The sequence below is a fragment of the Falco rusticolus genome, chromosome 2 (genome assembly GCF_015220075.1).
Source record: "Falco rusticolus isolate bFalRus1 chromosome 2, bFalRus1.pri, whole genome shotgun sequence".
NCBI classification, from domain to species: Eukaryota; Metazoa; Chordata; class Aves; order Falconiformes; family Falconidae; genus Falco; species Falco rusticolus.
The window spans coordinates 96,244,915-96,267,357 of record NC_051188.1 but is presented as its reverse complement, the minus strand read 5'-3'; the positions used below and the strand labels follow the sequence as shown (position 1 = coordinate 96,267,357).

Genomic DNA, 22,443 nt, shown 5'->3' with positions numbered 1-22,443 from the left:
AGCCATTTTGAGGAACTATTTAGATTTCAGCTGGAAAGTAATCGTGCAGCTCGGTAAATTTCGAGCGACATAAGGACGTGAAGTAACAGAAGACAGCCTTTAAAGAGGGAAATGGCTGGGCAGTCCCGGTTAAAATGTCCCATTAGGATGACTGTTCATTTCACATTTCCAAGGTTTTACCTGAAGAATCCCTGTAGGAACTGTTTGTTACCTTGTACTTGAGGTGGATCAGTGTGTCTGTGTGTGGGTATGTCACCACTGGTGGTATTAAAAAAACTCCTTTGAGCTACAGGGCCAGTAATGAGATGGGTGAGAGGGATGCAAAGCCAGTTTTCTGTTTCAGAAATACCATACAGCCTGTGTCGTGTGTAGCTGCCGCTGCTTGCAGTGAGAGACTTGCAGCCTTACACTGCTTAGGGGTGAGCCAGCAGTCAGGCCTTCCGTCTGTTGGTTCAGCAGAGGGCTGGAACGGAACATTAACAGCCAGATAAAACCTAGCAATTGCTTTCCACCTGGACACAGGTCCCTGGAACTGCCTGTCCTCCTTTAGCTTTGGGACTCCAAATAGAAAAGTCTGTATGATAGGGTTACAGCAAGGGTGCTCTTTGGTAGATGAGAATGACACAAATTATCTTGGGCGGTGGGGGGAATGAATACCCATGTCTGTTGTATCTGGGTCTGTTGTATCTGCAGGTCGTATATCTGAGTGGTACCTACAAGAATTCAGAATGAGCCTGAAAGCAGAGGAAATGGCTCATACTCATTGACACCGTTGTATGCTGAGATAGTTCCTTTACCTTATTCAATTTGCTCTCTACTTTTCATTTTTAAGGTATTTTTCTGACCTTTGTTATTGTTTACAGATAAATCTGCTTGCCCAGTTTCATTGTTTTTCTCCCTTGGTCAAAGAAATACATGTTTTCTCTTTGATTTTAGTTTTTTTTGGGGTGGAGGTTTTTTTTGTTTTATTTTCCTCTGTATCCAGTCAACCTCCTGAGTATTGCTGCAGCAATCTAAACCACTATCTTAACTCTATAGCCTGTGAAATTCAGAATGTCTTTCTTAATGACTTACAAGTAATAACTATAAAAGGACAGATTTATACTGAAAAACTGGATTGGAAATGTTCTATTGCTAAAGTATTTGCACACACATGTCATTGAGACCACTATCTAAGGGATTGCTTATAGTCAATAGAAATTGTTTTATTCTCTTTGTATCATATCTTCAAAGCTTATCAGCATTTTCCTTCCAGCAGCTTTTTAAAAGCACTGGTAGAAAGACACTCAGTGAAATGCTTTTATTAATGCTTTCATTAATGCTGGAGGTTTTCTGGGTTGTAGGTTCAGATGATCTCATTCTGTCACTCAGAATTAATACAGAGGTATTACATTAGAATACAAATGCTCAGCTTCCAGCATCTTAAGTTGCCTGCAAAGTATTCCTCTTTTGGGTCTTTTAATCTTTTCTGTCCAGTCCTTCTACCTATATGTGCCGAGCTTTGGGATCAATATTCACGCTGTGCTCCACTTATTAGAAAAAATTGTTTCTGGAAATGGAGGACATAGTAAGTGTAACTAAATGGTGAGAATGCAGCAGAAAGCATTGTTGGCTATGCACAATAAATTAATTTTTAGTCATGTTGTGGACTTCATTGAAAGCAGGTGTTTACATGATTCCACCTTTTAGGTATCCCACCAGTATTTTTGGGCTGCTCAGACTATTATGTCTTTAAAAAAAACCAACAAAATTAACCACAAACCACCTCTCAAAAATATGTGTCCACAAATACAAAAAAATGAAATAGAACTTGCAAGTTCTTGTCCACTTCACTTGCCTCATGTCACAACTCAGCCCAGTCTGTTCCTCCCCTTGCTTGGCTGCTCAGGAAGATGAAAGCAGTGGTGGATATTGTAGAACAGAAAATGCCATCTGAAAACGATGTTCATGTAGCAAGAAACTACCTTATGAAGATCTTGAGAAGTTCCATGAGGTACAGTACTGACTTTACAAGTGCATCCCATGTGTTCTTTCCCACTGATTGGATTCTTCCTACCATTTGTCAAGCCCATAGCAAACTGTCGCAGAAGCCCTCTTCCCACCCTTCATTTCCTTACACTCCAAGCATTGCTTGTATTGTGTTAGTTTTCTAGTCTTGTGTTTCCTTAGTGATGCATCGTAGAAAAGTAATTGTCTCATACTAGGTAAACGTTTTTGCTGAATTGATGCCTGGGAGGTCTATTGAACTTCCCTAAATAGATAACGTGTGGTTTGCTGAGCTGGTATCAGTACCGTTAGAGGTGAGCTGTGGGCGGAAAAAATCCTTCGATGTTCTGTGCAGCTGAACAGTGGAATGATTTTTGAAATTTTTTTTCCCTTTTTTTCTTTTCTTTTCTTTTCCATACCTGAACACAGGCCTGGAGCCCTTGGAATACACAAGGACTGTCTGTCTGGAGCCCATCATCGCATGGCTGAGCAGAATCTTTTGCACTTGTTTGCACTGAAAGTATTAGGGCTTCTCCACTCACTGTGAATTTCATATCCTACCATGAAAGGAGAACATAGTGATGCTTTGCTTAACTGTTTTCTCTTTTGTCATGCTGGGAAGAGTAGGGTTTTGTTTATGGAAACAATTACTTCTTTTTTTTGTGACAGTAATGATGCTCCACTTATTCGTGAAATTACAGCTTCCCTGTAGAATTATTTTCCTTTTTTAATCCTGCATGCAGAGTTTGGAAAGGCAATTAATCACTGAATTCATCAGATCTTCCTGAATATACTGCAAAAAGCCATGTACTCAAATTTAACCTGTTTGGAATACACTGGATTTATAATGAGCTTTTGTTTTGTTCTCTAAATCCAGTGGCTGTCTGATAACCCCAGTTTATAAAAAGGGGAAGTGAGTAAAAAAAATTTAGGACTGCCTTTAGAGTAGACATTGAAAATAGGGAACACTTTCTCAGCTTAGAAAATGATTTTTATAACAGACAAATTGCTTAACCTTGCAGTAATAAACTTTATAGAAGTATAAGTGAAATACATAAGTGCGTTTAAAAAAAACCTCAAGAGCTAAGGTCCTATCCTTTGTTTTAGACTGTGACTTGGAAGGACTGGATTTTTCTCACCTTATACCTTGTCTAAATTTTAAATTGCACTTCCTCTAGGATGAGCCGAAGAGAAGGGCAGGATGAATTGCCTTTTAAGAAGTTACTGCTTTGTTCCCCAGGTGACTGAGAGGGTCTGGACAAATGGCCTATGCTCAGCATCTGCTTGCTGAAACCAAAGTGGCTAAATTCCACTCAGAAGGCTTGTTTAACCTTGGGGGAGAATGCACTTCATGCATGCCATGCCAAGAGGTGTTACAAACAGAAAGTCCTTGGAAGGAAGTGCAAGCCGTTGTTACTAACTCTTGAGCAGAAGGAAAGGGCAGAGGAGTGTAGAAAGGTTTTGCAGAAAGGTTTGTGTAGTATGAAGCTCTAACTTTACTTTTTTTTTTTTTTTAAACTAAATTTACTCTTTTACTTCTTAGAGTGGATCTCTTCAGTTACATGAGGTGTAATGACCATATACATTTGCAGATGATATCTAAGTAGGTATTTGGGGACTGAGATGAATTGCTAGGCTAATTTTTAGGTGTATTCTTTAAAAAAAAAAAAGAAACAAAAAAACCTCAATACACTTTGCATACCTGGGGTGCCAAACATTCTAAGAGCTGAAGCAGAACTTCGCTGGAGTTATGATTAATAGTTATATCACTCTTACTAACTTGTACAAAACAATGTACGTGGCTTTATTCCTTCCTGTCATTAACTCTTCCCATAAGCACCTACTTACAGTAAAATCTTGCCAAAGCCTTACTGTACTGTTATCATGTAGAAGTCATAACTCTCAGTATTAGCTTTAACTATTAAAGCTCTAGATATTTGTCAGGTTCTTTAAAATTTGTTTGCCTGTCTCTGCCCCTCATAAAAACTACCTCACCCCCAAAATAACTACAGTGTTTTTAAAACCTAAAACACCCAAGCACAGACCTTGGAGAGAGAGTATTGGCGTTTCACTGCATCTTGAGCATTTTAAAGAAATGCGAGTGTCTTTTCAAACTGGCATGCATGTTAGAAAGTAGTTTCATTTGCTGTCATTTAAATTCATTATGCCTCTGACCTACCTGTATAACATTTGACTACGACCCTGGTAGATTTTTTGCTGCATATCACCTTAATGAACTGTTTGCATTAAACTAGTACACTCTTACCTTTCTTTTTCAGAAGAAATGACCTAGCCTGCAGGCCTCACTCCTGGCATGCAACCAAATTTACAGAAAGTCAACCTGAGACAGCCACGTCACACCTTTCCTCATCCAGTGCCTGCACTTCCTGGCACTCGCGCTATCATGCAAGGTGAGTCTCTGCTTAAGTTATGCTCATTAAGCTCAAACAGCAAGACGGTAACACTGTAGGTCATGTTGTCAAGTGTTTTGTAAAACCACAAATGCAGAATTGTTGTATTATATGTCTTTAGTATTGCCTGTCCTTTCAGTGTTTGAAGAGGGGGACATGGGAAGTTTGGCATATGGATGAGTGGATTTCAGAAACAGTATGTGATATGTGCGTGTGATTGAAAGGTAAGAAACTAGCTTTAAAGGCAGTCAGAAGGTTATGTTTCTTGCTCTGTATTTTTTTTCAGTGTCCCCTGGTAAAATCCTAAACCTTTATAAGTGAAAGGAAACAGTCGACATTAACATAATTAAAATGAAATAGTAAAGGAAAAAGAAATTGAAAAATACTGTTTCAGACTATTAAAAATACTTTTCCTAAAGGAAGGGTGTAGAATGTTTTACTGTTGGACTTTTAACTAATAAAACCAGTAATACCTTAAACTGTCTTTCTGTAATCTGATCTTCCCTACAGCTGTGCTCTTGCTTGTGTAGAGAGGTAATAAGACCAATGATTTTCAGTCCCTGTTTAAAGCAACTTAGTATTTGTTAGGTCTGTTTCAACACCAGGGGAGAAAGGTTGGCACCCATGCAGTTTTAGTAGTGAAACTTAAAACTTTTAGGTAGTGCCTGTTTGTGTCTGATTACAGGTTCTTGTTTGTTTCCTGCTTGTATGTGGCATTCTTCAGCATTTTCATGAGTTTGGGGGTTTTTGTTTGGTGTTTTTTGTTGTTTATTTTTGTTGCTTTTTTTCGTCTTGGTTCCCATTGGACCATAGTTACCCTGAGCATTAAAGAAAATTAGTCTGGTACACAATCCCAGTTTGGAAAGTAGGCTTGTGTTTTCTGTACTTACTCCTATACATTCTCCATCATTACTTCTTGATGTTAATTTATTGTGGTAGTTAGAAGAACATTCATACTTTAGGAGTTTCTTTTGTTTTTCATGTCATTTTTACAATCTTTTTGTATTGGTTTGTTTTCATTGGAAGCTCCCTACTGATTTTAAAATAACTTGCTGTCTGCCCTTGAATAAAGCATGACTGTTAACGTTTAGACAGAGGTTTTTTTTAAATGCATTTTGTAGTACTTCATTAGGAGAAGTTTTAGCTTATTCTGTTTCTCAAATCCTCGATTAGAATTGCTGCTGGTTTACACTGATTTAGAGAGTTTGTATTTAAATTTCATGTAGATATGCTGAATTAGATTGATAGATTTGAAGTCAATAGAAGTCTTCGTACATAGAAGCAAAACTGAGAAATTTCTAAAAACTTTATAGATTTCCTGGCTGCAATGCTAACTCAAGTATTTCTACTTTCTGTCTACTGAGTCTTCTGACTGAGCTCTAAATTGATATATGCTTCATGCTTTTCCTGTTGGTTGTCCTTGTACCTGGTGAAAGTGAAATACTACAAGACATATGTGTCAAAGTGTGATTTGATAGGAGCTGGGCAAATCACAATTCTTTAAAGAAGGAAAAAAAACACCAATTTGTTTCAAGGCCAGTTTGAAATGAGCTTTGGACAGGAAATTGTGGGTGTAAAGGAACAGGGGGAGGGGAATAGAGCAGTCTTCTCTCCCCACATATCAGAAGTAGCAGCAACTGCTGGTACACCTTAGTATTAATAAAAAGGGTAAATTCTGCTTTCTCACATGTTCCTGAAAGATTTAGTGGCTTGAGCACAGTTTAATACTAGGTTTCCCAGGGCACTGCCATTCTAACCCCTTGGATGCCTGTGCTGCCCATCTGAAAGATGATGTGTTTGGGACATCAGCTGGTCCTGGTGTCTGATGCCCAAGACAGTTTCAGTGGCCGAGCTGACTTCAGACTGCGGCTGCTAGAGGCCCAGCATTCCCAGATTTGGGATTTTAGGATTTGGGTATTTTAGGATCTCCGTTGCAGAGGGGGGGTTCTTTGGGCTTGCACATCTGCCAAAAGAGAAGGTGAGCAGCTTCAGAGATTCTCCACTTTCAAAGTACAATTCACAAAACTGAGAAGCACTGTGTACTCTGCCAGTTAAGCAAAAAGCTGAACAGGAGACAGCACTCAGCTGAAAATGGTATGCAAGGAGATAATAGACTTAGCCCAAGGAGGGGATATTTCTAGCCCAAGGATCCATCTTTGGCCTATTTGTGTAATTTCTTGTCCTTCCTTGAGCTAAGCATCTGAGATTTATGTTCACAGCCTAAAATCTCTTCTGAATGCGCCTGTCTACATTCTCTCTATGAGTGTGAAAGCCGTATCAATTGTGAAAAATGAAGAGTTCAATCAGGGGGCAGAACTGCTTTTGCTCTCTTCCAGGCAGGTTATACCTGGATTTTGTGTGTTGGCGTGGGTGGGGTGCAGCTGGACAAACAACCCTCTGAAAATTGTCCTTACTATCTAGGTAGATGCTAGATTATGCTATGGGTAATTTGGTTTGGGGTGTTGGGGGTTTTTTTTTGTTTGATTTTTTTTTGACAGCCTACTGAATTTGGACCTTTGAGAAGGCACATGGAGCTAGAGGAAGGCAGACAAACCAGAAGAGACTGTACTAGTGTAGATAGGAGAGAGCATAGTTACGGAGCCCAGCTTTCCACATCTGCTGCTATATGTGTATTTCTTATCATGTGACTTTCATTCAAAAACTGTAAGCTATCTTGGGAGCACACTGCCAGGTCTAGGTGCTTCTCAGGCAAGGACAGAGAGTTAGACCTTCTAAGCTTTTGGTGCCTTAATTTCCCTCTGTGAGTCTTCTGAGTTGTGGTGGTTGGGTTTGGTTGTCTTTTTTTCCACAGAAGTCATATGTTAACAACATGGACGCAGACCTTTTTCCTAGACCACCCTAGTCTAAGGCTGAGTGCACTTTTCTGTGAGGTATGGATATGAACTCTTAAGTTGCTGAAAGTTAGACTCTGCATTTTCCACTTTCTTCCCGTAGGATATACTATAATAGAAGATCTTTTTTGTGTGTTTTTTCATGCCCCTGGGTGTGCAGTTGAAACCAACAACCTCTTCTACTTCATTCTGGCCTTGTGGGTGTGAGGCAAATATGCTTTGAGAAGGCTGCTTAAACTGAGGGTTTGGGGCAATTAGGGTCAGGTACAGCTGGCCTGTAATCCCATGTGGTCTGAATGTGGTCTGATTTGCTGAGATGATGTCATTTTTAGGAGGGCCTGGCATCAGAAACTCATGCCCCAGGGTTGGGGGGTGCGGTGCATATTGGCCAAAGAAGCCAAGGATGATGTTTGTAGATTATTCCTGGACTTTACCTGCTAGACTTTGACCAGCTGTGTAGGTGCTTTTGTGAATCCACTCTAAAAAAGCCATTGAGAAGGATATTCTGGGATGGCAGACTCAAGCAGAGAAATGGCTTTTGAACTTTCTTCCCTGTCAGGGTTCATGGGAGGATTGCCCCATGGTTAAGGAGACAATGCTTTGCAGTAATACACCATCAGACACTTTCCTGTCCTTTCTTTGAAGGTTTTGCTGCATCTGCTGGGTTTCCATTAAGCATTTTCTAGTAGGGCTTTGACCTCTTATGCTCATGATTTGTGCTTCACATGTGATACCAGCAGATCTACAGGAGTCTTGTAAATTGTAAGTTGAGGCTTTGCTTTCCTGTGCAAGTGTCATCTTTATTTTAATCGATGCCACGTATCTCCTTAGTGCTGAAGAGGGGGAAGAATATCAGCAATTGATAACAATATCTGGCTTAAATTCTTCTTTAACGAGAGAGATCCTGATAATGACCAAGACATTTTCTACATGAACCGCAGTATCTGCCTAAGATGACAGTTAAGACCTTTTTAAGTATTCAGCAAGATGTTTTAAAGTGTTGAAAATAAAAGAATGAAACAACAAAAAACCCACAAGATGAGGCCAATGCTAGTGTAATTCGTTAATAAAATACTTTTAGAAAACAAGCACAAAGTATACCTTCTCTTTCTTAACATAAATAGCTTTTGACCATGTATAAAAAAAGTTACTAAGGCTATAGTTGCGTGGGTGGGGGTGGGTAAAGCAATTCTCATGTTAATACTGAATTCCAAAGAAGTGTTGAGTTGACCCATGCAATATTTTTGACAAAAAAAGATCTATATCACTCTGCATTTTTATGTGGACTAATCTAACTTCATTGCTAGCTTTCACAGGTTTTTTACCACAAAAGATTTCATAGATACTTCATATAATTATAGCTACAGGGAAGTGGAATAACTCTGGGATTTCTACCAAGGGGCTTTGCATGCAAGGGCAAGAATTTGAATTTGCTATATAAAAGCAGGAGGAGCTGCCAGTGAAGTTCAAACAGGGAGATGTGATGAGAATAATTGGAAAGACTGTCATCTCAGTATCAGTGTGTTGGATTGACAGGAGGTGTGTGCTATGAAAGACAGAGAAGAAAAGGAAAGAGAGAAAACAGAATGAAACTGGGTAGTAGAACAACAGAAGCAGCAAGATTTTGAAATTCTGTCCTAGGTAAATGATCCAGAGAAAGTACAGTGTCAAAGGTGATGTTTCTATAGAAGAAAGAATGGCAAAGAGCAGCTGGTGGCAGTAAGGATTCTTGAAAGAAGGTCAGAAGTTTAGTTTTAGCCATGCAGAGCTTACGTCGCTCTGACATCAGTGTTGTGGAACTGGGTGGAATTGAATGACATTGTTGTAAGGGTGTCAACCCGAGAGTGATTTGAAACCACATTGGTAAGGTGCATGTGGAGGCTCAGAAGTAAAACGGTGGCATTTGAGGCAAATGTTTTTAGTGAACCTCCATTTAGAAATGAAAATATTAAATGAATGGGCAGATTTGGATAAGCAGGACGGGGGAGTAACTTCATGGGCTGAAGTAAGTTTAGAGTGAGATTACAAAAGATGAACAGGGAAGTATGTGAGTTTAATAGCTGGAAGAATCGGGGTGCCTGGAAAATAAGCTGAAAAATAAATTTGTGTTTGCCCTGGGAAAAAAGGGAGCGAATATAGCTCAAAACAAATTTGTCTAAAAGCAATGTCAGCAAAATCAACAATTTACAAAGGGAAAGGGGACCCTTAAGGGGATAATGTGTACTACTTACTGGTAAACTTAAAACGGGAAGCTGAGTTTTTAAGATTCAAGCTTTGAATCAGTGGCAGAGTATAAAGTCCTGACTTTGTGTTCAAACTTACAATTTTATGAGCTTTTTTGTCTTGAGTAATTGCTATTGCAGATGGATCTTAACCAATGTTAGTAAAACTGGTTGCTGTATATTTACAATTATGTTGCGGCATTTTTTGACTGGTATATTTTTTCTGAGACTTTTTTTGTTTCTTGCCGTAGTTGTTCTTCTCATGACCTCTCAAACTCGTGGGATCAGTCAAGTCTACATCGCGCTTCTGACCAGTTCAGCTCTTTGGGAAGTATGGACAGCTGGGACCACACTCCACAAGTAGCCCAGTATGGAAGACTTTCTTCTGCAAGGTCTAATAGTAGCATTGATCATCTAGGGAGCCAAAGTAAGCGAGATTCAGCCTACGGGTCTTTCTCCACAAGTTCTAGCACCCCTGACCACACTCTATCCAATGCAGACACTTCTTCGACAGAGAACATGCTGTATAAAGTAGGCCACTGGGAGACTGCTAAGCATGGAAACAAGTCTGGCCAGTTCTTGAATGACAACAGTGGAATAGAGGACAAACCTGGGTATTTGCCAGCTCCCATCCAATATGAGAACAACAGAAGTCTTAGAATAGAGGAACACCCTGATGGCAAGCTTGCTAGCTCTGGAAGATCCAGTTTTGGACCTGTCTGGTATGTTCCTGATAAGAAGAAGTCTTCATCTCCTCCCCCCCCACCTCCACCTCTTCGTAGTGACAGCTTTGCTGCTACCAAAGGCCATGAGAAAGCCCATGGTCCTGTGTACTCAGAGGGTGCCAGCACGCAGCACTTTACAGCCCTGAACCGGTTGCAGCCCAGGAGTGACTGGAACTTGGAAAATGTGGAGCAGCAGTGGCAGCCCTCTAGAGCATGTGACAAGAGGGTCAGCAGCTCAAATTATAAATCTGATCTCAGTTCCGAACACGCTTTTTCTTCAACTGGTGAAAGGTACAACAGTAATGTAGGAACTGTGAACAAACTGCAGTCATCGTTGTCCAGCACTGATGTTCGGTTTGCACAGCCTACTTACAGTTACCACCACCAACACCAGTACAGTGATGAAAGCACTTTTTTTCACAATGCACGAATCTTAACTGCGCCTAAAGATCAGCAACATTATCTGTCCTATAGTGGTGTTCAGGAGTTACCTACAGATCATTTTCACGGCTACAGTCCAAACCAGGCCAGTCTGCCCAACACTTCCTCTTCTTCAAACAGTGCTGCTGAACAGAAGGTGGACAACACTGGACAGAGTCGCTATTATTGTGTGACAGCAAAACAGCCTGCTCAGGGAAGCTCAAAGCCACTGCCACTCAAGGATGACAGCTGGAAACCTGCAGTGGGGACTGAAGCATCATTTGGACCTCACGAAAATCCTGCGGTTGTCACAATGTTCCCAAAACCAAAATACTATCTACCTCAACAATCTGTTGAACCTTCACAGAAAGGGTGTGAGAACAGTAGTCATTACCCAGGGGACAGAGAGGGGGATGCTAGGTGTGCTGTAGTAGAAGAAGCTAAAAAATCCCATCATACTGAAAAGTCTGGACATAAGAAAAACTTTGAGAGCAGCTCCGAGGAAAGTGAAACTAGGTATGGTCAACAAGAGAATGTAAAGGGCTGTGTCCCTACCACTGAAAACAAATCTGCTCAGAAAGATTTTAGGTGGGGGAAAGATGAGAGTAGCAAGATTTCTCCTCAAAAGACCCCAATGTTGCATTCTTTAGCTCAGGAAGGGAAAAAACAGTCTGATAACAGCCCAGAAGCAGTAACAGAGCGACAGGCCCCATTTGACACTCACTTGTCTAAACAGGCACGAAGGAGTGATCGTTTTGCAACAACCCTGAGAAATGAGATCCAAATGAGAAGAGCGAAGCTGCAGAAAAGTAGAAGCACTGCTATGTTAGTAGGGTCGTCTGAAACAGAGGAGTGCAGTGAGACCTGGAAGCCAGATTCAACAGAAAATGTCACTGCCTCTCCAGACACGAACTTTACCAGCACCTACAAAGATCACCTCAAGGAAGCACAGGCCAGGGTTCTGAGGGCAACATCCTTCAAACGGCGGGACTTGGAGCCCAGCACTGCTGAATATCTCCCCAGATCACCTGAGCGGAAAACTGGTAGTTACAACTCCTCATTATTGGCTTTGGTTTCTGAAGACGTGTCTGGATTCCTTGAGGCTACACAAGCTAAACCGAACCCTACAGGGAGTGGCACTCATCACGTTTCTCGTATCGGAGCCAGGAAGAGGTTCACAACAGAGCAAAAACTGAAGTCTTACTCTGAACCAGAGAAGATGAATGAAGTTGGGATATCAGAGGATGTGTGCCGTGCTCATTGCCGTCCAAATACATCTGAAGAAGCCCTGGGCTCGTTTGCAGACAGGTGGAAATTTTTTGAAGAAACAAGTAAGCCTGCATATAGAAAATCAGCACAGAAACCAGCTCCCCATGGTCTAGCTGAGGGCCAGCCTGAGAGGCCAGATAGGAAAGCTCACGGTGGACAAGAGGGAGAGGAGTCATGGTGTGAGAGAAGAGGTCGGGCAGCCTCTCTTGGACTTGAAACTGCACATGCTTCAAAAGATAATGTCCACCATAGTAGTAGCAATAAGGCTGCTGATCAGATTGTGAAATCTGAACAGCCACAGCGCCTGGGAACCTTTGCAGAGTATCAGGCATCATGGAAGGAGCAGCGTAAGCCAGTAGAGCCAAGGAGCTCAGGAAGGTACCATTCAGCTGATAATATCCTTGATGCAGGCCATGAACAAGATGAGAAACCCCAGTACACACATGAGAGGTCTAGATCATCCCCTTCTACTGATTTCTACAAACAGGTAGAAGTATCTTTTGCATTATCCTTTAAATTACCTGAGGTGAGGGGGTGGGCAGGACAGTGATGGAGAGGGGAAAGAGAATTTTTATGAAAATTTCCAGTTCGGGAACACAGCGTTGTTGTTGAACACAGTATGGTGTTCACCTTTTGTCAGTAAGGGAATAATAGTTATAGGTAGCCCTCATAAGTAACATGAAGAAAATCAGTTTGTATTGCACAGGGATTGAGTGTAGCAAGGAACAATTGGATCAGGTAATTCCTTGTGTGTTGTAGCCAGATGGAAGAAAGCAACCTTACTGATTTGATAATACCCTCCTTTTTACCGTAGAGGTAGAGTAGGATCAAAGCAATCTTCACCCAGAGTTAGTTCTTCATTGGTGTGGGTGCCTTCCCCATTTTAAGGCTTTCTGTTCTCTGAAACTATGAAGAAAGATGTTCCAAGGGGAATTAATATCTATTTATGTCCAGTTTTGTTAATGGTCTAATCATTTTCCATGGATCTCCTTTTCTAAAAGGATGAAACTTCTGCCTAATAAAGTTTAGAGATACATAGAGACAGTAATATGCCAGTTAATGTTAAAGCTGCACTACAGCAGCCAATGAAACTGCTTAGTGTTCTATTTTATGTCAGTTTGCTTGCTTTAAGATGTATAAATTTGTTCCTTAGAGAGATGTCAAATGTCTGTTCAACTTGCAAGTTAATACTAAGTTAATTTTTAACTGAGCAGGGCCAGGGAATGGTTGGCAGGTGGCAGGGGAAGTAAACAGAGATACCAAGTCTCTTAAGTTCTCTGTTTAAAAGATGTTGTTCAAGCTGCTGCAGGATTGCCTGATATGTATAAAGTCGTATCATAGTGTGTTCAACCTGTGTTGAACTTTGTGCAAGAAAAAAATTGTGGCAATGCAGTTGTGTATTTCACCACCACCACCTTGGTCAAAACATTACATACATACATACACATCCACACAGCACCTCTGTGTCTGTGTGTATAGACAAGGAGTAGAACAAGAACAGCTTAAAAAGAAACAGTAAGCTGATCTCTAAAAGTTGTGGACTCTTTTTTCTTAAGGTTTTTTGTGTCTTTCACTTTTGCAAAAGTTGTTTTTGAACTCCTATGTGTGGACTTCACTACGCAGATAATTTACTAGGGTAGAGGTGCCGGGCACTGGAAATATTCACCTGGAAGTTATTTTGAAAATTAAATTAACTAAATTATTAAATAATTGCCTACCCAGCAGAAAAGTCATCATCACATCCATGTATACATTTCTGGTTTATTAGTCAGTGCCTTTAAGTTCAGTATAGGCCTCCTGGGGCAAAAAGCAGACACCTGTTTAGGCACCTGGAAAATATGGTGATGAGTGCATTGAAGAGGCTGACAACAGACTGAAGTAAATAAAGATGTTGTTTCACATATGTGATTCAGATGATTCCAGTGCTAATGTGCAATTAAATTTCCTGTAGGTTCAGTGTTTGTAATGTGAAGCTATGCTTTGGGTGTGGTTGTTTGAAGATAGTGAGATAATAAAGTTCTGGAACAGTGATGTGTGTTTTACTGAGAAACTAAAGTATGCGCTCAGGGATTCAAAAGCTGGTGTGTACTTGCATCTTTTAAAATCTGAGCAACTCTTCTGTAACTTCTTCACTGCATTTTCTTATGTCTTTGCCAAATGGAAGTTGTGAATGTTTATATAGATGTTAAGCTTTTCTGTAGATGAGCAAAGTAGAGCAGTAACTTGAGCACAGCCAGGTTGGTAGTGCTGCACAAGAGGTCGCATAGCATACTGTCCTGTTTAAAACCAAACAAGCTTAAGACATGCTATGCTGTTGACTTCATGTATATTCAAACAGAGCAAACCCACAAATAAGTGGTTCCATAATCATAGATTTTTTGAGAGTCTGAAACGTGATGACTTGGTGTCTTACTTTTGCTATAAACCACTTTTAGGAAGTCTCAGTTGAAGTAAGGAGCCAAGCAGAGGATTTAAAGGAAGATGGGCGGCATGTTTTCTTTAAAGTTAACAATCTGGATGAAAGGAACTGCACTGTAAGGTAAGTATTTCTTAATTTCTGGCTTTAAGAGTTTTTTCACGACAACTCTGATCTGATCTTTTCCTATCCCAGCCTGGAAGTTTTGCTGTGGTGATTTCAGAGGTTTTGCAATGTCTTTTTCCCATTTCCCTCCTTCTCCCCAAATACTTCAATGTGCATGGTAGAATTAATGTGGGGACTGAAATTTATGGGGACTGTAGGGTGAGCTTGAGGAAATTGTCAAGTGTTGGCTGTATTACAGTTTGTTTGGAGCCAGATGATTCTTATTTGTGTGCATGAAATGATTCAGATATTTTTCGTATTTATCAGTTACAGGATTGGGGGGGGGCGGGGGGGCAGGAGGGATGGGATGGGATGCTTGAGGTTTCCCAAAAGACTTTTCCACTATTATCTCTGGCAAAGACAGCATGCTATTGGAACACAGTAGTGCTGTAACCTGGACCTTTCTCTAGTTGTGCTTTTACAGAATGCAGTACCCCAACAGAAGCCATCAGAAGTTGTTTTTCCATTTGATCAGCTCCACTTTTCCCTGTTAATTAATGTTTTATTTTAATTAAAATGTACAGTATTTTCAGACTCTTTTCAAACGTATGACTGTATGCACAATGCAGTTAAAATTCTTAAATGTCTAGCGTGCAGGGGGTGTGCTCCTGGCCCACAGTGTGCCAGAGCTGTTGTAATGTAAGCAGTGATTTCAGTGATATTGTGGCAGCTTAAGTGGCGTGTGACAGCTGAACTGAGATTGTGCACACACTGCTATCGCCTTGTTTGATAGCTCCAGTTCTTGTAACAGAAGAAACACATGTGTAGGAAAAATAACTTCTGTGGGCTTTCCTTCGTTCTGTAAATGGTATTAATCTCTCAAGGGGAGAGAAAATTATGAACTGTAACAAACGCATACTCTAGTCGTGACCATAAAAGCTTGTAAAAAAATAGTATTTGTTAGCATTTTTATACGGTTGTATTTTGTATTGCTTATGGCCCAGCTGAAGAGACCATCTGCTATTTTTCTAATTATTTGTAGCCCTTTGTACTAACCGTAGTGATTTCAAAATGAATAGCCCATGAGGGTGTGAATGTGTGCGCGCATGCGTGTGGAGGGGCGATTGTGCTGGAGGGAAAGGAAGGAGGGGAGGGAAAGGGGGAGGCAGCATCACAATCAGCCAGGAGCACATGAGCTTCTGTAGGCAGACAGCATCTCTGGACAAGTGAAATGATTTCCATCCACCAGTGCTGAACCCTAGTCACAAAAGCGTGTGAATAATACTCCTACGCCAGCAGTTTAGCAGTGTTTGTGCAGCACAATTCTTGCTTTATAATCATGGAATCCATGAAAATCACATGACTGGGCACCAGCTGCAATAACTTTTTTTTTAAGCTGAAGCTTGTTTTGACATATATTTCAGATGTAGTATTTGGCCATTTCACCACATTACAGGTTTTGTAAAATGGTTTCTTTTGCAGTCTTTTCCTCAGCACTCACGTTATGCAGGGGGCTTATATGCTTCCATATTCAAAAAACTAACTAAATAAAATCTCTCATTTGGGTATTTAATTCCTGTGTTGTGAACCACCACTGCATGATGATGAGTGGCTGTCCTGTGGAAAAGAATATGTATTTCTATGTGCTCTTTTAACAAGGCATTCTTGTGCTCAAAAGGAACTGGACTCATCATGACATGAATTGATTTTACGATTTTTGAGCTGCCCTAAAGGCATTTAGTTTCCTACTTTTAAAAGCTAGCAGTCTGCAAATGGCTAGCAGATCTATCAAATCTGTGGTGTATTCCAGAACATGAATATTAATGAAACCTAAGGTCTTGTGGTCATATTTAATACTTCCTTTGAAAATTTGGTTTTGGATTATATTGCTGATGGCCCTTACTTTGTGCTTCTGAGGCCTTTGTGCTACCAAAGCCAGTGCGACTGTGCTGCACACAGGAGCAGCCCTTCAGCATTTGCATGTGTTAGATGGACAGGGACTGAGCGCCAGCCGTGGAGTCCCTGTCCATGGGTGATTTGTTGGGGTTAGAGACTGTCCAAAGCTACAGGCTTTGAAGAGTAATAACAACAACAACAATAATAATAATAATAATAAAAAAAATGTGGGGTTTAAATAAACTTTGAATGTTTACCATTACAGCTTTACTGATCATTTTCAGGAGAGATAGGAGTCTCATTAATGCACTGAAACTACAATAAAAAAGGGTTGGAGTTACTGTAACAGCAAATAGTTTAAAAAAAAACCAAACAAAAGAATGTGCATGATAAGCAATTTTTTGTTCTCCTGGGCTTCTTGCTGCTGGTTCATTTTGCTACAGTATTTTTTTGGTGCTTTTCTTTTTTTAGCACACAGTTGCAAAACCTAAATTAACATTACTTATAAAAGTTACGGGAGGAGGTTAAGTTGATGAAGATAATTTGTGAACTCCTTTCATCTCTGGACTGTATTTTTCTCCTCTGAGATTACTGAGAGCTTCCAATGAATTCAGGTTGTTTCATCTCCCTTTTTAGAAAAGCTACAACATGTTCTTACAAACTGCAGTATTTAATACCTTAGACTATTATTTTTATAGGAAGAGAAAGTAGTGATCCACAGTAGCCATTATCATTCTTCATGCAAGAGCAAAACCCACTCTTGTTACGAACTTACAGGCACACAAACAGTCATCCGACATGAGCTGAATATTTTCATACTGAGGCTTGATGCAATTCTAAGTATGTTCTTAACTTCAGGACTACTTAAAAGTGTTATGTAAGTCTGCTGACCTGTAAAACAAAAATTGATGGTTTTTTATTTCCAATTATGCTACTCTTTCTATTTCAGATTGGTTACAAAAGCTTATCTTTTGACAGATATAAAGTCTATCCTTCTTCAAATATGTCTCTCTCTCTGTATTGATCAAATCGTACATGCAGGTTATATAATTAACTTCCCTATAGAAGTCCCCACAATTTCTGAACTGACATAGCCCTTCAGAAGGTTAAAGATGGAAATGTGTGCTTGTAGCCTGTAGCCTTTGGCTTCCTGCACGATGAGATGGCACACATAAGTCAATCTGCATCAAACAAACAGTGCTTTATGATCTAATTCTTAAGATTGCCATTGACTAGAAATGGTCGCAGCCATTGCTTTTATTTATGTTCTAAGAACATTTGACTTGGCTCTCATTAATTTGTTTCTGCCATGTCTATGAAAATATTACATAATTTCAAGAATGTAAAAGGATTTATGAGATCACAGGTCACAGAAAATCTTTCAACATTTAATAGGTGTCAAGTGCAAGAGCATGTGCATGTCAAATATAGGACCACAGCATGACTCAACTCTAATTAAACACTTTTAAGTTGTTTTTGTAGTTCTTTCATGAGCCATCTGAGCTCTTGAAAACAGAGGAACAATCTTTACCATACAAAAGCAAGGTAAAAATCATTTCTTTAGGCCTAAGTTGACTTAAATGCCCAAGTTTAATGTTATAAAAAAACCTTGGACAAGCCAGAAACAGGAGCCTGTAGAGAGGTTCCCGAGTTCATTATGAGGCACTTCTTAAGGAAACTCATTTTTCAAGAGCTGGTGAATATCTAGCCTCCATGTTAACCAGGTGGTGCAACTGCAAATTATTGTGCAAGGAAGAAGGAGGACCTTAGCAATACAGGAATGTGAACAATCTTACGTCTTCTTAATTGAATCAGATGGAAAAGAATTTACAAGTGGGTGTTAACGACATTTATATATGTGTTTATATATATCAAGCATATATGGATGTTTGTGTGTGTGTATGTATACACACATACACATATGAAATATACACGTGTGTTTTTAGTTTGTTCTGTTTTGTGACCATTCTGGGGGCTGAGGCTACATATTTGCAAGGGCTAATTAGCAGATAAGAAAAAAAAATCCACATTAGACATTTAGACAAATTAGTTTTCATGTAATCTCATGTTTAGAATATTAAATGGTCTAAATTAGACATTGGAAATACTTTTTAGGAGCTACCGAGGTTTTTTATAACTCAAATAACTTTAAATTCTGTATTTTGGGGGTTTTACTGTGCTGACAGAAAAGTATTATAATAGCAGTATACAGTGGTAGTATCTGCTTAACTGGAAACTTAGATATTGAAATGCAGGACCTAGTGTTGGGGTTTTTTTACATGTAGCAAAAGGGCCATTTGCTTAAATAGCGAAGCAGAACTCTGCTTGCAGGCATTGTCACATATGGACTTTAAGCTTACATTCTTTATTTACTGTATATACGTTGAGTCAAATTGAGAATTTTTTCCTGAATGAATATTGCAGGATGAGCGTGTCTAAGTCATTGTAGGACTTACCAAGACATCGCCAGTTATATAAGCAAAATGTTTTCATCCTCTTTCCTTTTCCTCTTAAGGAAGAAATAGGATGATCTTGTGCAACTGCTTGCTTACAAATCAGTGAAAAATTACTTTGGCGAACATTTCATGCATGTATTAACAAGCTTCAATATTTCATGGTGTAAAAGATGTTTAAGTTCTCAGTTTTACACTTCACCTACAGCTGTTGTAATTTTTCACATAAATTTTTCTAACGGAAAGAAATATTTCTTATCAGTTTTCTAAGTACAGAATAACCTAACAAGTAGTGTTTTGTAGAAAATAAGTAATAAATATGCATGATTACTGTATCTAGTGTGCAGTGTACTAACAATTTCTACGTTTGTTTTATTCAAGAGCTTATAAAGTGAAGTGTTCTCTTTTTACAATAATTTTAAGTATAGTAAGGATTATTATAAAGATTTAAGTGTTATTTTTTGAGGAAGATGAATTATTCAGTTAAAGGGAGAAGAAAACATGCTTTTCATGTAGCCAGAACATACCAGTTTGGTTGAAGTAATGCTTCAGATATCTGAATTCCTAATGGTAATTAATTTATATGTGAAAATGTCTCCTTACATGAAGTTAGAAATTAAAAATAAATATTAAAAAAGAAAGAAAATTTGCAGGCTTTGCTTTCCATAGTTGTGTGCAGCTATTTGTTGCTGTCACGGTTTAAGCCTAACCAGCAACTAAGCCCCACACAGCCCCTCACTCACTCCCCCCTTGTCAGGATGAGGGGAAAAATGGAAAGAGTAAAAGTGAGAAAACTCGAGCCTTGAGATAAAAGGAGTGTAACAAATAAAGCAAAAGCCACACATGTAAGCAAAGCAAAACCAGGAATTCATTCACCACTTCCCATTGGCAGGGAGGTGTTCAGCCATCTCCAGGAAAGCCGTTGCTCATGCGTAATGGTGATTTGGGAAAACAAAACACAACTCCAAATGTCCCCCCTTCTTCCTGTTTATATGCTGACCATGATGTCCTATGGCATGGAATATCCCTCTGGCTAGTTTGTGTCAGCTGTCCTGGCAGTGTCCCCTCCCAGTTGTCTCATTTCCTTCAGCCCTCTTGCAGGCAGGGCCCGAGAAGCTGAAAAGTACTTGACTTGGTATAAAGATTACTTAGCAACAAATAAAAACATCAATGTGTTATCAACATTATTCTTATACTAAATCCAAAATGCAGCACTGTACCGGCTACTAAGAAGAAACTATCCCAGCCAAAACCAGGGCAGTTGTCAAGTGCGGAAGAGCCAACGTGCATCCTCACAGGCTCTTGTCTATTAACATAGTCTTCAAGTATGTGAGCTGCTGAAGCCCTTTCTATTTATATTAGCATTTCTTTATCATGAGATATGGATTATTAAGGCATCTGTCAGACCACTTTTTTTTTGGGGGGGGGGGGCAGTGATGCCAGTGTATGTATCATGTGGCTAATGGATGATGCAGTAGTCTTGGCTGTCTCAAAGGTTTATACTTTGAAACTGGGAAAACATTCTGTGGCTCTTCCTGTGCATATAGAGCCAACAATGGAGAGAAACTCAAGCAGCATCTATTCATGTAGTAGGAGTCCCTTGCCACCTTTCGTCTTCCTTAGATTTCTGTAAATACTTGTAGTTAGTACAAGTTTAATTGCTATGAGCCACTGTGTCTTCCCAGTGTACTAGTGTATGTGATTGACTAGTAACAGCTAAGTAAATATCATGCTTTGAGACAGTGTAACCTTGAATCACTGGTACATGGAAGAAGATGGTGCTTAAAACCACAGGCCGAAGATCTACCTAAGCAGGTTTCCTTTCTCAGACTGAACAGTAGTGGATGCTCGGAGAGAACAAAAAGGCAAACACAGAGCCGTGCTGATCCTTGCCCAGCCTCTGCTGATCTGCAGCTAAGAGGTGCAGTCCTAAGTATTTGTGGTTAACAGTCCTTGATTAATTCTTCTTTCTGAAAAGTGTCTAACTGGTTTTGGACCCACATCGACTTTTGACATCCATAGCTTTTTCTGCTGATGTGTTGTGATGAAAAGCACCTCTTGGGGGGTGTGTGGGCTGGGTGTCTACTCTGTGAAAGCTGTTGTGTGGCTTTGCCCATCCTTATTTTCTTCTTCTGTGTCTTTCCACATTCTCGTATGTTCTTTTGGAGCAGCAGGAGAACTGCAACAGCATTAGGGTGCACCATGAATTCATAAATAACATAATGTTTCCTTTATCTTGAATTTTTTCTCTTGTTTTTTTTCTAACTGCTGTGGAGTACAGAGATAATATGTACATAGAATGGTCTGTGAAATCCAGTTTTTCCTTCCTGCATAGCAGTAATTTCAGTCATACATCATTGTATATGTTGCTGAGATATAGGAAAAGCTATCCCGTGGGTTACTCTGCATTTGTTACATCTGAATTTCATCTGTTGTTTTATGGTCCATTTGCTCAGTGATGGGAAATCTTTGCCTTGTTTCTTTAATATAGCAGAGCAACTGTTGCCACCTTCTTTTTCACCTCTCTTGTAAATCAGCTAGATCTAATCAATTCTGTTAATCATGTGATGATACAAATGAGGGCTTTGTCCCATGGCAGTCAAATTTTTAAGAGCTTCTGGTAAGGACAGTGGTTTTTTATTGTTTTTTTTAAAGAGTCTTCTAAAAATCCAAATAGTTTTGGTCATCCAGGTCACTGTTGCCCACATGTGTAGTGACTCATTTCTAAGAATAGTAATACAACCAAGACACAGCTTTTCTGCATGAGCCCAAACAATTCTTTGTCATTTTAACACACTACTTAGCGCAGCTTCTGAATCTTTTATAATTTCCTGTTGAGTTAGTTTAGATTTTAAGTTTATAGTTCTGAAGTTCTCCAGATTCATAATGATTTTATTATTTTTTTCACTCTTGCTCTGTTTCTCTCATTCTCTCTTTTTAACACCCTTACACCTTCCCTTCACAAACACTGCATGTGTACTTTGCTCAAGCAGTTGCCCAAGTATCAGAGGAATTGAGCACCACAGCTACTGTTTCAGCAATTTCCTATGGGAGTTTCAGGTGATTAATCATATCATCCAGGTAACTCATGACAACGCGCTTAGTGGTGGACAGCATCTGAGATTAATTCCTGTATAGGCTGTTCTTTGCTCATGGAGGTGTGAAGGGGAGTCCATGTCAGTTTTCTGCTGTGGCATTATTTTCTTCATATTCTTACTACTGTTCTTTTGGCCCTGTAATGTCAGGCAGATACCTGTGTTTGAAAAAACACTTTTGGTTGTTTGTTTTGTTCTAATACTTTTAAGAATTTGTACCTCGGGTTTTGGGGGGGGTTTAACCTTATTCACAGAATCACAGAACGGTCAGGGTTGGAAGGTACCTCTGGAGATCTAGTCCAACCCCCCTGCTAAGGCAGGTTCACCTGGAGCAGGTTGCACAGAGTCACATCCAGGTGGGCTGGGAATGTCTCCAGAGAAGCAGACTCTACAACCTCTCTGGGCAGCCTGTTCCAGTGCTCTGACACCCTCAGAGTAAAGAAGTTTTTCTTCATATTCAGATGGAATTCAGATTCTGTTTATGCATCTGTTTTGCTAAAATAGTTCTGGATTTTCCTCATTGGGGAAGGACTTTAGTTCTCTGGTGGATGTCCTTTTAATTACTGTTTAATCTAGCGTTTAGAGGGGAGAGA

General features: G+C 39.8%; 1 protein-coding gene across 2 annotated transcripts in view; it reads left to right on the top strand.

The window, feature by feature from the left end:
• SHROOM2 (shroom family member 2) overlaps window positions 1–22,443 on the top strand; it is a 127,591-nt gene that overhangs the window by 76,391 nt on the left and 28,757 nt on the right. Inside the window, exons 1-4 of one of the 2 annotated variants that reach the window (XM_037377495.1) lie at window positions 1,878–1,993; window positions 4,266–4,397; window positions 9,723–12,372; window positions 14,321–14,424. In XM_037377495.1, coding sequence (XP_037233392.1) covers window positions 1,893–1,993; window positions 4,266–4,397; window positions 9,723–12,372; window positions 14,321–14,424 — 2,987 coding nt within the window. In that variant the 5' untranslated portion in view covers window positions 1,878–1,892. Of the gene's footprint in view, window positions 1–1,877; window positions 1,994–4,265; window positions 4,398–9,722; window positions 12,373–14,320; window positions 14,425–22,443 lie in introns of those variants that run through there. The other variant, XM_037377494.1, reaches the window with a different exon arrangement.